Source organism: Condylura cristata, unplaced genomic scaffold (assembly GCF_000260355.1).
Source record: "Condylura cristata isolate star-nosed mole 26May11 unplaced genomic scaffold, ConCri1.0 scaffold00007, whole genome shotgun sequence".
Lineage (NCBI taxonomy): Eukaryota > Metazoa > Chordata > Mammalia > Eulipotyphla > Talpidae > Condylura > Condylura cristata.
In genome coordinates this window covers 39,475,932-39,491,685 of record NW_004567108.1, presented here as the reverse complement: position 1 = coordinate 39,491,685, position 15,754 = coordinate 39,475,932, and the positions used below count along the sequence as shown (strand labels likewise).

At 36.1% G+C, this 15,754-nt stretch overlaps 1 protein-coding gene across 1 annotated transcript in view; it reads left to right on the top strand.

Moving 5' to 3' along the window:
• Positions 1-15,754, top strand: part of BDP1 (B double prime 1, subunit of RNA polymerase III transcription initiation factor IIIB) — a 73,183-nt gene that overhangs the window by 2,710 nt on the left and 54,719 nt on the right. Inside the window, exons 2-8 of the mRNA XM_012721887.1 lie at positions 2,849-3,125; positions 5,325-5,434; positions 6,345-6,404; positions 7,533-7,661; positions 9,385-9,518; positions 10,780-10,874; positions 13,231-13,285. Coding sequence (XP_012577341.1) covers positions 2,849-3,125; positions 5,325-5,434; positions 6,345-6,404; positions 7,533-7,661; positions 9,385-9,518; positions 10,780-10,874; positions 13,231-13,285 — 860 coding nt within the window. The remainder of the gene's footprint in view (positions 1-2,848; positions 3,126-5,324; positions 5,435-6,344; positions 6,405-7,532; positions 7,662-9,384; positions 9,519-10,779; positions 10,875-13,230; positions 13,286-15,754) is intronic.

The window sequence follows — 15,754 nt, the reverse complement described above, 5'->3', positions numbered from 1 at the left end:
TTCTATAATTTTCTTCATTTTTCTGTTCTTTTTCAGAAAATTTTCTGACCATCTTTTGAATCCTGTTTTGGGTTTTCATTGTAGCTATCATGTTCCTAATTTCTAAAGATTTCTTATTGTTCCCCCTATGTCGCATGGATATATGTTGTTACCCTTCAAGAGTATTATTGGCAAATCTATACCATGGATTTTTCTTTTCAAGTTTTCTCATGAGCTTTTTAAGTTTTTATTTTTACTATACTTTTTCTATTTTCAATATCCTCTCAAATAGTTCAATATATTACTTTTTTTTTTTTTAACCCTGCTGATCTCTTTCATGTTACTTTTCCTATGGTTTCTTTTCATTTCTGCCTTAGTGTTACCCATTCTCCCCAGGAAGGTTAATCCTTTGCATACTTTTCATGTCTAAGAAGTTTGTGGGTGGGATGTGGGTGGGATTGTGCATTTCATTGCTGGGTGATTTTATGGAGTTTTTTGTGGGTGGTTCCCAAGTTAGTATCCTTAGTCTCTCTTGACCTGGCCATATTTTCTAAAGAAGACTTCTTACTTCTTTCACAGAAGATAAAATGCCCTTGTGTGAGCACTCTCCAACTGAGTAAGGGAAAGACTTCAAACATTCAAAAAGCATACATTCACTTTTTTGCCCTTATTTTAGAACAGTACCATTAACCTCCAGCTGAACCTGGTTAGTGCTCCGTAGTCCAGGGAAACTTCTTTTACCTTCTCCAGAGAGTAAAACTAGTTGTCCGTCAGGGTAACAAAAAGTATGGAGATGAAAAGGGTATCTAGGGATAAGTTGTTTCTTAAGTAGCCTTTATTTAATCTTCCTTATTTCAGCTACCACTTCCACCCTACGCTCATTACCATCTTTTCCAGAGGTATCTGCTGTTAATTCCTGAGCCTTTTTGAAGATTCTGGGGAGTATTGACTCTTGACTTCTCCTACAGCCAGTTTAAGATTTGACTTTCCTAGATCTGTTAAGTCAGTTACCACTTAACACATCTGCTTTTCAGCTTCCAAAATCAATTTGGTTGCTGCTGACTTCTCTCTTGTTCTTCCTGTTCTTGTGTTTTATGCTTAAAAAAAATGCCTTCAGGCCCTCCCTGGTCGCACAGTGGGTTAAAGCACTGCACTAAGAAGCTTAAGCCACTTCCGCATGAGTTCGATCCCCGCCTGCCCCAGAAGAGATCCACATGGCGCGGCAGACCTCTCCTGACCCGCCTGCTGTTCCCCTCAGCAGTGTACTTTGTCCATCTGCCTGTTCTGCTCCCCACTCTGTTCCTGGTGAATCCTCTCACCTTCTGCATCTCTGGCATGTACCCCAGTTCTGTATAAATAAATAAATCTTAAAAAAAAAAAAGAAAGGAAAAAAAAGAATGCCTTCATTGTAGCTTTCGAGATGTTTCAGAATGGGTGAAAAAGATGTATACTTCAAGGCACCCCTCTGTCCAGGTCTCCTGACATTATTTCTTGCTACCAAACTTTTTTTTATTACAGTTGTTTATTTTTACATCATTTTGTGCCTTTTTCCATCTCAGCTGCAATCCCCAAAGGTTTCCCATCACCAGTTCACCCATGTGCCATCACCATAGTCCCATGCACTTCCCCCCACCCCCATTTTTGATCCCATTCCCCACTCCACCTCCTGTAAAATGTCTCTGCTACATAGTTGTTCATTACTATTATTATTTTCCCCCGGTCCTTTATGCTCCTGCTATGAGTGAAACCATCAGTATTTTTCTTTTTCTTTCTGGCTTATTTCACTAAGCGTGATCCCTTCTAGCTCCATCGAATTTGCTGCAAAAGGCATGTATTTATCTTTTTTGATTGCTGAGTAATACTCTATCGTGTATATGTACCACATCTTATTAATCCAGTCATTTACTTTTGGGCATTTGGGTTGATTCCATATTCTTCCTATTGTAAATAACATGGCAGTAAACATGGGGGTGCAGGTGTCTTCTTGAATCAGTGTTTTTGTGTCTTTTGGGTAGATACCTAGGAGTGGGATTGCTGGATCATGTAGAAGCTCCATTTTTAGCAGTTCAAGGAACCTCTGAACATGTTTCCATAGTGGTTTTACTAGTTTGCATTCCCACCAGCAGTTCAGTAGAGTTCCTTTTTCTCCACATCCTTACAACTTTTGTTGTTGCTAGTTGAAGATGTCCCATTCTTACTGGGGTGAGGTGGTATCTCATTGTGGTTTTAATTTGCATCTCCCTTATTACAAGTGATATTAAACATTTTTTCATATGCTTGTTGGCCATCTGCATTTCCTTTTTGGAGAAGTATCTTTTTAACTCTTCTGCCCATTTTTGGATGGGGTTGTTTATTTTTGTTGAGTATCATCAGTTCTTTGTAGTCAATCCTTTGTTATTAGTATTGTTTGAGAAAAATTTTTTCCCAATCAGTGTGATATCTGTCTGTTTTTTGTAATGTCTCTTTTGCTATACAGAAACTCTAGCTTGATGTAATCCCAGCTGTTTATCCTTTCCTTCACTATCATTGCGTTGGGTGTTTTATCTTTAAAGATGTTACTAAGGTGTATGTCATGTATTTTGCCCAGGTTGGGCTTGTTTTTTGAGGGAAAAGCATGAGCATGAAATTATGTAATCTGTTGTGCTTAGGGTTTTGGAATTTGAAAAAGGCATACTATCTTCATAAGGAGTTAGGTATTTGTTGAAAAGATCTACCAAGCAAAGTTTTTATTTCAGCCTCTGTCATAATTAACGTCTGTTAATTTTTAAGGTGAGGTTACTATTGGATTTTTACCAGATTAGTTTTTAGAACTAGATTATATAAAAGAAGGTCTACTGTACCCTTAATTTTTCTTTTTTAATTTCAACAGTGAAAAAAAGACTGATGGGGACAGTGATGTTGAAGAAACCACTAAATCTTCCTCTGCTGTTTCACAGAGAAAAAAACGAATATCAAGTACTTCTAATTCGGTTAAGCCTAATGTCAGCATTCCTTCAGAACCTCATCCCTTATCTACAGTTAGTCAAGAAGCTCTGCAGTCTAATTCCATCCCATCCAAACAGAAACAGCCATGTTCCGACAGATATCGAATATATAAAGCCCAGAAACTGAGAGAAATGTTAAAGGAAGAATTGAGAAAAGAAAAGGTAAGGGAACGATTCAGAATATTGACTGTTGCCTGCTTTATTTCTGTTTTCATAGTAGTCAGAGATCACTGCGGAAAAGTAAGCATCTATAGCATTTTGATGAGGGAATAGTACCAAATAACATTTTCATATAATTAGGATATGTATTTTTAAAGATCTATTTATTTCTGCATACAGAACTGGGTACAGGCCAGAGGTGCAGCAGCAGTAAGAGGATTCATCAGAGGCAGAATGGGGAGCAGAATACATTGCTGAGGGGAGCAGTGGGTGGGTCTAGAGAGGTCTGCCATGCCATGTGGGTCACCTCCCTAGCCTGGACAGGACCAAACCTGTGCTGAAGTGGCAGCGGCAAGGTTCACAGTGCTGTGCTTTAAGCAGTTGCGCCACCAGGAAGGGCCCATAATATACCTTTATTTTAACTGAATGATTAAGAAACACTTAAACAGCTATTTTTTGGACATAAGCTTTTTTCCTTGCTATTTATTTTTATACATTTGTTTACCTATATCTTTCATTGTATTTGGTTAATGCCACAAATAGGTTCTCTCTCTCTTTTCTTTAAAGATTTATTTATACTTATGCATTCAAGAACTAGGGTATAGGCCAGAGGTGAGGGGGATGAGAGGATTCACCAGAGACAGTGAGGAGCAGAACAGGTGGATCTATGAAATACACTGCTGAGAGGAGCAGCAGGCAAGAGGGGAGAGGTCAGCTGCATCATGTGGGCTAGATCCCTGGCCAAGAATCGAACTCATGCTGTAGTAGCTTATGATAGCTCATAATGCTGAGACTTTAACCCCTGTACTACCAGTGAGGTAGTACAAATTGAGTTTTATGCACTCACACAGATATACATACAAGCATTTATGAAACAAACAGATTTTTCATGAGGGTGTTCAGTTGACACAAATTATAATCATTTGAATTATGACAAATATAGTTGATCAAAATGAATTGGTCATTTTTTCTAAATTGAGAATGTGGAAAATTAGAAATGGGAAAGGTTTGGATGTATGTGGGTAGTACAGTCCTTGTTCTTTTTAATTTTTTTTTTTTTAAGATTTATTTATTTGTGCATACAGAACTGGGGTACAGGCCAGAGGCTCAGGGGCGGTGAGAGGCTTCACCAGAGACAGATTGGGGAGCAGAACAGGCAGATCGACGAAGTACACTGCTGAGGGGAGCAGCGGGCCGGTCAGGAGAGGTCTGCCACGCCATGTAGTCACCTCCGGGGCAGGCGGGAATCGAACTCATGCGGAAGTGGCTTCAGCTTCTCAGTGCTGTGCTTTAACCCGCTACACCATGAGGGCCCAGGTTCTTTTTAATTTTGAGGATTATTTTTCTGAGAAGGCAGTGTAACAGTAATGACAAATGCAAGCTCTGGAATTTTATGCTTTAGTTTTGAATCTTTGATTTATACTTATTATGAGACCTTGGGCAATTGAATTAACATTTCTGTATCTATTTCCTCACTTATAAAATAAGACTGATAGCATGTACCTCATTGAAGGGTTGTGAAGATAAAATAAGTTAATACATATAAAGTATACATTTAGACTAACAAGTGTCTGGCAAACGGTAAGATCCCAATAAATGTTAGCTTTTATTATTAATTATAGAGTGTCTCTGTTTTACTTAAGAGGAAATCACTTAGCTTGGTTCTTTATATTCATTATTCCATTTAATTCTCTCATTTGTGTGAAATAATTATAAATATTTTACCCTAGCAAACAGGCGCAAAGGTTGCTTTGTGTCAAACATCAGTAGAAAATAGAAATCTGACTACAAATCCTTTAAATCCTAAGCTTTAAAAATATTCTCTTTTATAGAATATGCTTATTAAGATTTATTTTGAGGAATATTAAATATTAAACTTTTACTCAAGGATATTTATGAAATAGGCAGAATCTCAGTTTACTATATAGCAAACAAAAACTTTGTATTTATAAATTCTCAGTAAGCTATTGGGAAGGTGTCTATAAGCCTAATTTTTTACAATTGTAGTTACTTTAGTTTTTAAAATTCTTTAATGTTATACAAATTTTAACATTCATGTTATGCACTATTCCCTAAAAGTAGGCTTAATTGTGGCAAAAATAATATTAGGACTTGGCACTGAATATAACTGTGTGCCTTAATATAGTACATCTAAAATGCTTATATATTTATAAAAGTGAATTTGTATGTTTGTATATCTAGAAGCAATGGAAAAACAAATATGTAATAAATGAAAGTCAGAGACCTCCAGATCGTTCAAAAATGACTATGAGAGACTTCATATATTACCTGCCAGATAACAACCCAATGACGTAAGTAAACTTTATTCCTGTTAGTGCTTTCTTTGAGAATTATTGTGATTTAATTTTCACATTTAGAGTGGAGGTTCATGTTTTCCAAAAGCATGTTGGCAAAATTTGTAACACATAGGATGATTTTTTTTTTTTTAGATAGAATTTTATAATAGAAATTAGCAGTATTTCATTAGCTGCTTTCTTGGGATGGTAAATGATTCCCTATATTGCTGAGACTAAAAATAAATTTCCTTTTATATACTACTAAGTCATAGTAAAACCAGCTAGACAAGTTTTTTGTAATAAAGATTATGATTTCCATTTCTTGTACTCTATAACCTGATCTGATCTAAAAAGAGGATACATTTTTATATGCGTTGTCTCCTAATTAAATACAGAGACAGTTTGATTAATAGATCCTCTAAGAACGAAGCTACTTTAATCAGAGTTAGCCTGTGGAGGCAGAAGCTTTTTACTAAATCTCATAGCAATGTGTGGATGGCGTGGTGGATGTGGATGTAGTGAGTAGTGGCATATCACCAGTGGAGCTTCTTTCAGATTTGCCATGTTTTTGACCTGGTTGAAAGAAGAGCCAGACTCTAAATTTTGGATGGTTTGCCAGTTGGGACTTGGAGACAAGCCACCTGATTGCTTTGTGCCTCAGGACTGGGACTCTCCCATCACTTAGGAATTAGAAAGAAGAATTAGAAGCCCTAGTTAAGGCCTGATGAACTATTGTACTTGGTGATGATGAAAGTTTTGGCTGAAAAATCAACAGTTGTGGCATATCATCATTAATAGTAGTATTATGGTATATATCATTAATTTAAGAAAGGTTTAAATAATTTCATTTTTGCCTACAGATACATATAATTGACAAAATGTCAATTTAATTGTTAAAAAGTATTCTGTTCTTTGTGCTTCATAGTTCTTCCCTGGAGCAAGAAAAGAAAGTTGAAAAATCATTGCCACCAGTCCAGACAAGAGAGTAAGCAAGCATTTATTCTTTCTTGAATCAGTCTGTTTAAATAGGGTCACAAGAATAAGTTACTACCAGATTTAGATAAAAATGAAAGTCTTATGTTATTTGCATATTACATGTGTTATGATTTTAAACTAAAGCTTTTAAAATTGAAAATGATTTTGTTTTATATTAATACTCTATATTCATGTTAAAAAACTCAAAAAGATGAAAAGTGTATATAGGTAAAAGTCCTCCATCCCTATATTCTGCCACTGTACTTCCCTCCCTGGAGGCAATAAATGTAATCAATTTCTTTTTCCTTTTTTAAGCTTTCTGTTCACACTGTTCTGCAATGGGTATACTTTTGATGTCACTCTTAGCCTTTTTTGTGTACAACCCCTTTTTGCTTTCTACATTGCACTGACCCATGGTTAGTTTCCTCCTAAGAAATCTTTCCAAGAGACCATTTAGAAAGTTAGTGTATCCTGGTAATCACGGTAGGAGATTGTGGGAAATTAGCAGAAACATTGGGATTTTTCTGGTTATAATTTCAAGGATCAAGAACTGGCTACTTGTTTTGCTTAGGACTCAGATGGTTTCAAAATAGGACTCCCAAGTTTTAGAAATATGTAATATGTATTTATGTATAAGGAGGCTGTATGTTCGAGGCTGTGTTTGCTTTAATACAACTTTAAGGTGACAGTGTAGCCAAATGGAAGATATAGGAGATTTGGAATCGTTTGAAAAACTACCTTCTTGGTCTACCCTTACTTACTATTGTGCAATTTAGAGCAAAACTTGTCTTTTCTAAGCCTCAAGTGGATATGAAAAGACTAACCTAGAAGTGTTGCTCTGAAGAGTTATTAATTAATAAAATGATATGGAAAGTAATGCTATTTAACTGTAAGGGTTATTTTGTAATTCTGTAATAGTTGAATTATAAGTTATAAGTAGGCTGTGTTTTAGAGAAGATGAGCATTTCTTTATTTTCAAAGAGAGTAAAGACCTTTTTTCTAGGTCTTTGAGAAAATCTTATAAACATGTCTTCAGCAGCACATAGTATTCTCTACTAGGTTATAGGGGAAGTTCAAAATAGCTCGAAGGTTGAATTTTGCACTTCTCATCTGTATGTGAAACCCCTACATTTTTTAGACAAGAAGGTAAAAGTACCGCTGATACTGAAGATAATGAAGAAACAGAAGAAGAAACAGATGATGGACCGTTGTTGGTTCCTCGAGTAAAAGTGGCTGAAGATGGTTCTATTATTTTGGATGAGGAAAGGTAAGTTAAAAAGATAAATTGTGGTTTCATGAGAAAACAAATGTGACATGTTTAATGAGAAAGAACTTCTTTGTCTTTCACTCTTTCTTGGACTTTGATGTTATGTTTGCCTAATGGATTTCAATAGAAAAGTTGGTTAGATTCATTTGTAATTTTTAGCAATTTTTGTGATATGTTTTGGCTAAGAAAATAAGACTGCTGACCTATTGTTTGTTAGCCTAACACTATTGCTTTACTAACTTTACTAGTAATTGGGTTGAGCTGTTGAACCAGCAGCATGCTATTCTTCACTGAGACTACATTACAGTCTTGAAATAAAAATTCAAGTTTTCAATGTTATTAACTATATAGCTGTCTGATGATAACTAAAGAAAATACAATGAGATGTAAGTTTGGTATATATTTTTGTTATGGTAAAATCTGTTCACTTTCTAGATTTAATTTATCAGTTATAACATTAACTTTCTAAAATTTGCTATTGTGAAATTTAGTTGTCTTCCCAAAGTGTATTTTTTTAAAGATTTATTTATTTATGCATACAAGAACTCGAGTATAGGCCAGACCTGCCAGAGTTTGTGGGTGAGAGGATTCAGCAGAGATAGAAGGGGAGCAGAACAGGCAGACTGAATGAAATACACTACTGAGGGGAGCAGTGGGCAACATAGAGGTCTGCTGCACCATATGATTAGCTCCCTGTCTGGGGATCGAACTCGTGCTGCAGTGGCTGGCGATAGCTTAATAGTGCTGAGACTTAACCCCATATGCCACCAAGGAGGCCCCCAAAGTATATTTTCAAAAACAGGAAATAAATTAGTAGTAAAAAATTTTGAAATGAGATAGAAAATTTTCTTACAGTTTAATTAAAAATCACTTTACACATTTAAATTTTATGATAGTTAAGCAAACTATTAATAGTATTGCATGTTTTCCTTCAATTTGTGGTGATGAATTACTGGGCATTAAATCTTAAAAACATTGAAAACATTCATGGGAAACCTGTGGGGATTACAATCGAGATGGAAAAAAAAATGTGCAAAATGATGTAAAAATAAACTTTGTAATAAAAAAAATAAATTAAAAAAAAAACATTGAAAACATTCATGAACATTTTGTGTTCATGAATGTTAAATGTTTCTTAGTGATACATATTGAATATGGGAGGCATGCAGAACTCAATAAGGCAATTTTTTTTAGGTAACCCATAGATATTTTATAAATTTCAATACTGCTGTTAAGAATTCTGAATGTAGGGCCCTCCCTGGTGGCACAAAGGATTGAAGCACATCACTGTGAAGCCCTCTGCAGCCACTGCAGCCCAAGTTTGATCTCCGTCCAGGGAGTCACCCACATGGCACAGCAGACCTCACTTGTCTCGACCATTGCTCCCCTCAGCTGTGTACTTTGTTAGTCTGCTTGTTCTGCTCCCCACTCTGTCTCTGGTGAATCCTCTCACCGCCCCTGCACCTCTGGCCTGTACCCCAGTTCTGTATACATAAATAAATAAATCTTTAAAAAATTCTAAAAATAAGTTGACATTTATTTTATCCCTTGGCAATCACAATTTAAGTTAAAATTGGCAGTATGTATACTTCTATTATTTATTACTATGCTTTTGAAATGTGACCTCCATGGCAGATTTCAAAATTTAACTGTTTGGATTTCATTTGTTATTTGTTTCCTTACTTGTTTTTAGTGTATCTTTTTGAAAATGTGTTTCTTTCAGTTTAACTGTAGAAGTTTTAAGGACAAAAGGCCCTTGTGTTGTTGAGGAAAATGACCCCATATTTGAGCGTGGCTCTACAACTACGTATTCCAGTTTTAGGAAAAACTATTACTCTAAACCATGGTCAAATAAAGGTAACTAATATTATTTATTTGAGTTTACAACTTTATTATTTTCAAGATTTATTTATTTATGTGTAGAAAAATTGGGTATAGGCCAGAGGTGTTGAGGATGAGAAGATTCACCAGAGCAGAACAGGTGGCTTACTGAAATATATTGCTGTGGGGAGCAGCTTTGAGACAGGAGAGGTCTGCTACACCCTTTGTCAGGGGTCTAGTTCAGGCCTTAGTGGGAAGGCCCACTACTTTCTTTTTTCAAGATTTTATTTATTTTGTACATGTTATTTAGCATATTCTTGTTTTTAACATAGTGTAATATGATACTGGCAACTAATTGATAGCTTTCCTCAGGGCACTTTAAATGAAACCAAGTAGGCAGGATATCTTTAAAAAAATTCTCAACTGGGTCCTTGCTGGTGATACAAGTGTTATTAGCACTGCTGCATGAGTTCGAGCACATTCCTGACCAGGGAGCTAACCTACTTGGTGCAGTAGATCTCTCCTGTCTCTGTTCTTTTTAATATTTAAAGATTGATTTATTTATTCACACAAGAACTGAGGTGTAGGACAGTCCTCAGGGGTCTGCAGGGGGTGAGAAAAATCACCAGAGACAGAGTAGGAAACAGAACAGGCAGATGTACTGAAATACACTGCTGAGGGGAGCAGTGGGTGAGACAGGAGAGATCTGCTGCACCATGTGCGTCAGCTCCCTGGCTGGAGATTGAACACAGGCCTCAGTGGCTGGAGATTGTGTGATAGTGCTGACTTAATCCCTGCGCCACCAGAGAGGCCCTTTCTCAGTGTTTTGCTCCCCACTCTGTCCTGGTGAATCTTTTCACCCCCACACCTCTGAACTAGATCCCAGTTCCTGTATACATAAATAAATAGAATCTGTAAAAAAATTTTCAGCTGCTTTGATAAGAACATGTCTGTCTCATCCCATGTTTCTGTATACAAGCTTGAAAGAACTATTTTTGATTTGTGAGGTTCTTTGCAATAAAATTGAAATACAACTATGTACATATACAGACATATTTTTATACTAGCGTTTTACTTGGCTTTAAAGAAACTATTAAGTACTGCCATTTTTTTTTTTTTCATTTTAAAAGTATAAACTTATTAGACAAAGGAGAAAGGGGAAAAAGATTTACATAGTCACAGGTGGGCAGGGAGGAATGCTCTGCTGCTTTTAAATCAAAATACATAGTTAAGATTTTTTCCTTTCAATTAGTGATGAGATTAATTTTCAGTCATTCTGAATCTTTTATTTTTACAGAAACTGATATGTTCTTTTTAGCCATCAGCATGGTAGGAACTGATTTTTCAATGATTGGACAACTTTTTCCTCATAGAGCAAGGATAGAAATTAAGGTAAAGTATATATCCATTTCATTCACAATGATTTTGTTTTTAAAGATTTGTTTATTTTTTCATACAGAACTGGGGTACAAGCCAGAGATGCGGAGGGTGAGAGGATTCACCAGAGACAGAGGAGAGCAGAACAGGCAGATTGACCAAGAACACTGCTGAGGGGAGCAGCAGGCGGGTCAGGAGAGGTCTGCCACGCCATGTGGTCACCTCCGGGGCAGGCAGGGATCAAACTCATGCGGAAATGGCTTTAGCTTCTTAGTGCTGTGCCTTAACCCGCTGTGCCACCAGGGAGGGCCCCACAAGTTTTTTTTTTTTAACTTTTTAAAAAGTCTTCTGTCTTGTAAGGGAATTGAATAGGAAGAATAATATTTCATTCTTGACCACATGCTTACCTAAAGATTTATTTACTTATGCATACAAGAACTGGCATGTTGGGGTGAGAGGTTTCACCAGAGACATAGTGGGGAACAGAACAGGCAGATGTACTGAGACACACTGCTGAGGGGATCAGTGGATGAGATAGGGAAGGTCTTCTGCGCCAGGTGGGTCAGCTCCCTGGCTGGCCAGGGATCAAACTGGTGCTGCAGTAGTTGGTGATCGCTTGTGCCCTCATTTAAAGTGAATGTTCTTGGCTAGGTATTTAAGTCTAGTTTCACAGTTTATTTCTTTGAGTGTTTATAGTGCTATGCTATTGTCCACTGTCTTGCAGTGTTTCTGATGAAAAGTCAGGCATTCATATCATTCTTTCCTTGTATGTGATAAATTAGTTTTTCTCTGTTTTCAGGGTTTTGTCTTTAACTTTGGTGTTCTACACTATGATTATGAGCTTCTTAGATCTGAGGATTATTACTTCCAGTTACTTAGTGGGAATTTAAAATTATTTCTTTTAATATTTTTTTCCACTTTATTCTCATCCTTCTGGAATTCCACTTATTTTTATTACTCTTCTGTCCATTTTCCCCCTATTTTTATTTTCTATTTCAGTTTCTATGACAATTTCATTGACCTTATTTTTTACTGTCTTCAATCTGGTACTAAGCCCATTCATTAGAAGTTCTTATATTTTTCATTTCTTTTTGGTTACTTTTCTTAGTTTCTGTTTTTCTGTGTTTTGATTTCCATAGTTATTAATTTCAGTTTTTCCTTTAAATCCTTGTCCATATTTATAAAAAGGTAATATAATTTTCTTGTTTGCTATTTTCAACATCTAGGTTATCCTGGGATCTGTTTGTGTTGACTTCTTTCTTTTTTTGATTGTGTCAGCATTTTCCTGCCTTTTCTCTTGTGTGTGTTTTTAAATCATCCACTGGACATTGTGAATAATATGTTCTATTGTATCTGGATTATGGTTGTGTTTTTCTCCTTTGAAGAGTGTTCAGTTTTTTAAACATGTGGTAATAGGTTTTAAGAAGAAAAATACAGAGATGTAAGCCACAGATTAAAAAGTGTTAAAGTGACATGTAATTTATTTAAGTGGGCAAGGCAAAACTATGTATTTTAAAAGTATACACTTCAGTGATTAAAAAATAAGGAAATGTAAGAAATGGATTTCTTAGAAATCAGACTAGTGGTCTGATTTTGGCAAGAAGAAAATGGCCATAAATCTACTTCCGTTGCTTTATGTAACTTTTCTCTATCTTCCATCCCTCCCCCCATAAAAAGTTTGGTTTTTGTGTTCTGGAAAAGAAAAAAGAGCTTTTAGATCACTTGTATAAGGGAGAGACTGATTCCTTTTCCCTGAATGTGTATGTATAATTAATATCCTCAGATACCAACTTATGTCCTCAGAATTTCTAATGACCTTAAAATGGATTGAGCTATAAACTTTGACTATTTCCATCTTATTGGAGGTAATCTGAGTGAGTGGAAGGAAGGTTGGATCTTTGTTGTTACTCAGAAAAATATGATGAAATAATTTCTAAATTTGACCTGCTTAAAAATTTTTGCTTAGCTTTTTCATTGTAGTCCCCCCCCCCATGTAATTAAAAACACATTGGTATAATATGTAAGAGGGTTACCAGGATACAAATATATTAGTTTTTAAGGAGTTAATACTGGTTAGTTTACTATAGGTTTGATATATTTCCATACTCACTAGCTAATTTTTCCTAACCTCTGTAAATTCAGCTTCCATTTTAGATTTATGCTGTAGATCATAAAGTGCCATATAAATCTTTCAAACCTGTTTAAAAAAACAAAACAAAACAAAACCTAATGATTGTTTTTTGGTAAAGGCCTACTTATTAGAGAATCATACACTATTTTAAGATTTTCACTTTAATGCTTTTGTTGTGAACATACCTTCTCTTATTTAAATATGGGAGAAAACTACAGATTTTTATTGTTTTGTTAACAGAATAAATTTAAACGTGAAGAGAAGACAAATGGATGGAGAATAGATAAAGCATTTCGTAAGTACTATGACCTCTTTTATGATATGCCATTTAAAGTCATAAAAATGATTAGTCTTTCTCTTTGATTCTGGTATGTTTTAGATATGTTTCTGTGTTATCAAAAGAAGAGTAAGACTGGGAAGTTGTCTGTGTAGCATTGTAGGCCAGGCAGTTGTTTTCAGATATATACAAGTAAGGGATTAGCTGAAATATCAGGAAGCAAGGAAGCAGATTCCTGAGTTCAAGAGGTTGCAGAGGGACTGAACATCACATTTGTTTGTGTTCTTTATTCTGAGAGAATTCTATTCCTGAGTTAACAAGGAGCTCATTATCTTTGACAGTTCATATACTATAAATGATTCCTTCTAGTGGCCAGTTATTCAGTCAGCAATGCTGTCCACCTGCTGTTTGCAAGTCACTACTGAGATCAAGGATATAATGGTGAATAGGGCAGATAATAATCTTGCTTTTTAGAACTTTAAGTAGGGGAAGGAATATTGTTGATAACCACAATAACTTCATATAGTGACTAATTTCTCAGAAGAAAAAAGGAGTTAGTGCGAAGATATTTAGATTGAGTGGTCTGAAAGTTCTGTCTAAAGAGCAGCTTTGGAGGGATAAAGGATACTTTTCAACTTCTAACTAATAACCTGGTTAAAATTAATATTTTTTTCTTTGAAGTTTAGAGAAAGACATCAAGGGAGCTGTAAAGGGTGGCAGAATTAAATATACTGCTTAAAGCAGGTCCTGTATTCTTTGTCTGCAGGATATTATCAATGTTTTATGATTAATATATTCAGTGTTAATTTGCTATAGTGATAATCTTAGCTAGAACTCTGAAAGGCAAGTTGTGTAGTTTGTATGCTTATTTTATTAATAGACACTAAGGTAAATAAGTGGACCTCACACTCAATTTTCTGTTGGGTCCTCAGGAAAGCACTTCCAGGAGTGGCTTCTGGAAGATCTGGAATATTGTGGCCCTCTGCTTTTTCTATGTCAGAAAACTCATCCCCAAAGTCTTTATTAGGATATGTTCAGAAAAGAATCCATTAATCTACAAGCATTTTATGTGGGGATATGCAGTCATTGTCAAAATCATTATTATAGATACCTTTAACATTAGTGATTTTGTAATGGAAAATTACAAAAAATTAAAACCCAGATGGTATTTTGGGGACTTACAGTTTGAATCCCACTGTGAATTTGGAATGTTCTAGTGTTTTGTTTTTGTGGAAGGTCAGAATAGATAAAATCTGAATCCAGAACAAAATGGGCCTTCAGGATCCCAGGTTTGACCTTGTTTTCCTGAGGCTATTTATAGATAGGTATATACCTTTTGATCTGTGGCATCTTATAAGACCATATTACAGTCATTTTGTAAGCAAACTAGTCTTGCACTTATATTTACCAAACACCACTTCTGTATATTCACTATATTTTCAGACATAGAGCTTAGGCTAGCATTTGACTCTGTAATAAATTTATTGTTGGTCTGTTCAGATACTGCTCTGTTCATCTGGTGCCACTGATGGCTGTTTGGTGAGAATGATATTCGCCAATATTCACTTATTTCCCTCTTGGCTGATAGTTGGGAAAGCAGCATTTATAGTGAAAGAGTTGTGGTAAAGAAAGGGTAGATGGTGGTGGATAGGCTTTTGGGGATTTCTTAGTAACTTTTTTTTTTTTTTAAAGATGTATTTATTTATGCATACAGAACTGGGGTACAGGCCAGAAGTGCAGGGGTGGTGAGAGGCTTCACCAGAGACATAATGGGAAGCAGAACAGACAGATTGAAGAAGTACACTGCTGAGGGGAGCAGTGGGCGGGTCAGGAGAGGTCTGCCCCACCATGTGGGTCGCCTCTCGGGGATTGAACTCATGCTGAAGTGGCTTTAGCTTCTTAGTGCTGTGCTTTAACCTGCTGTGCCACCAGGGAGGGCTCTCATAGTAACCTTTTAAAGAAGTTGATTCATAATTTACACAATGCAGTTTTTAATTCTGAGTGTTAAGAATGGTATACCTGTATAACTACCACCCAAAATGAGATGTAGAACTTATTCTTCACTCCTAAAAGATATTTTATTTTCCATTCTTTCTCTACTGCTATCTGACTCAGAGCACCTGCTGTTTTCATTTAAGTCATCATAGATGAGCTTTGCTTTTTCTAGAAGTCTTGGTTATGGAATCATATAGTATGTACTCTTCTGTGTCTTGCTTCTTTGAACATATTTTTGAGATTTACTTTTTTTTTTTTTTTAAGATTTATTTATTCAAACAGAACTGGGGTACAGGCCAGAGATGTAGAGGGAGAGAGGATTCACCAGAGACAGAATGGGGATCAGAACAGGCAAATCGAAGAAGTACACTGCTGAGGGGAGCAGCGGGCGGGTCAGGAGAGGTTTGCCGTGCCATGTGGATCTCCTCTGGGGCAGGCGGGGATCGAACTCATGAGGAAGTGGCTTAAGCTTCTTAGTGCAGTGCTTTAACC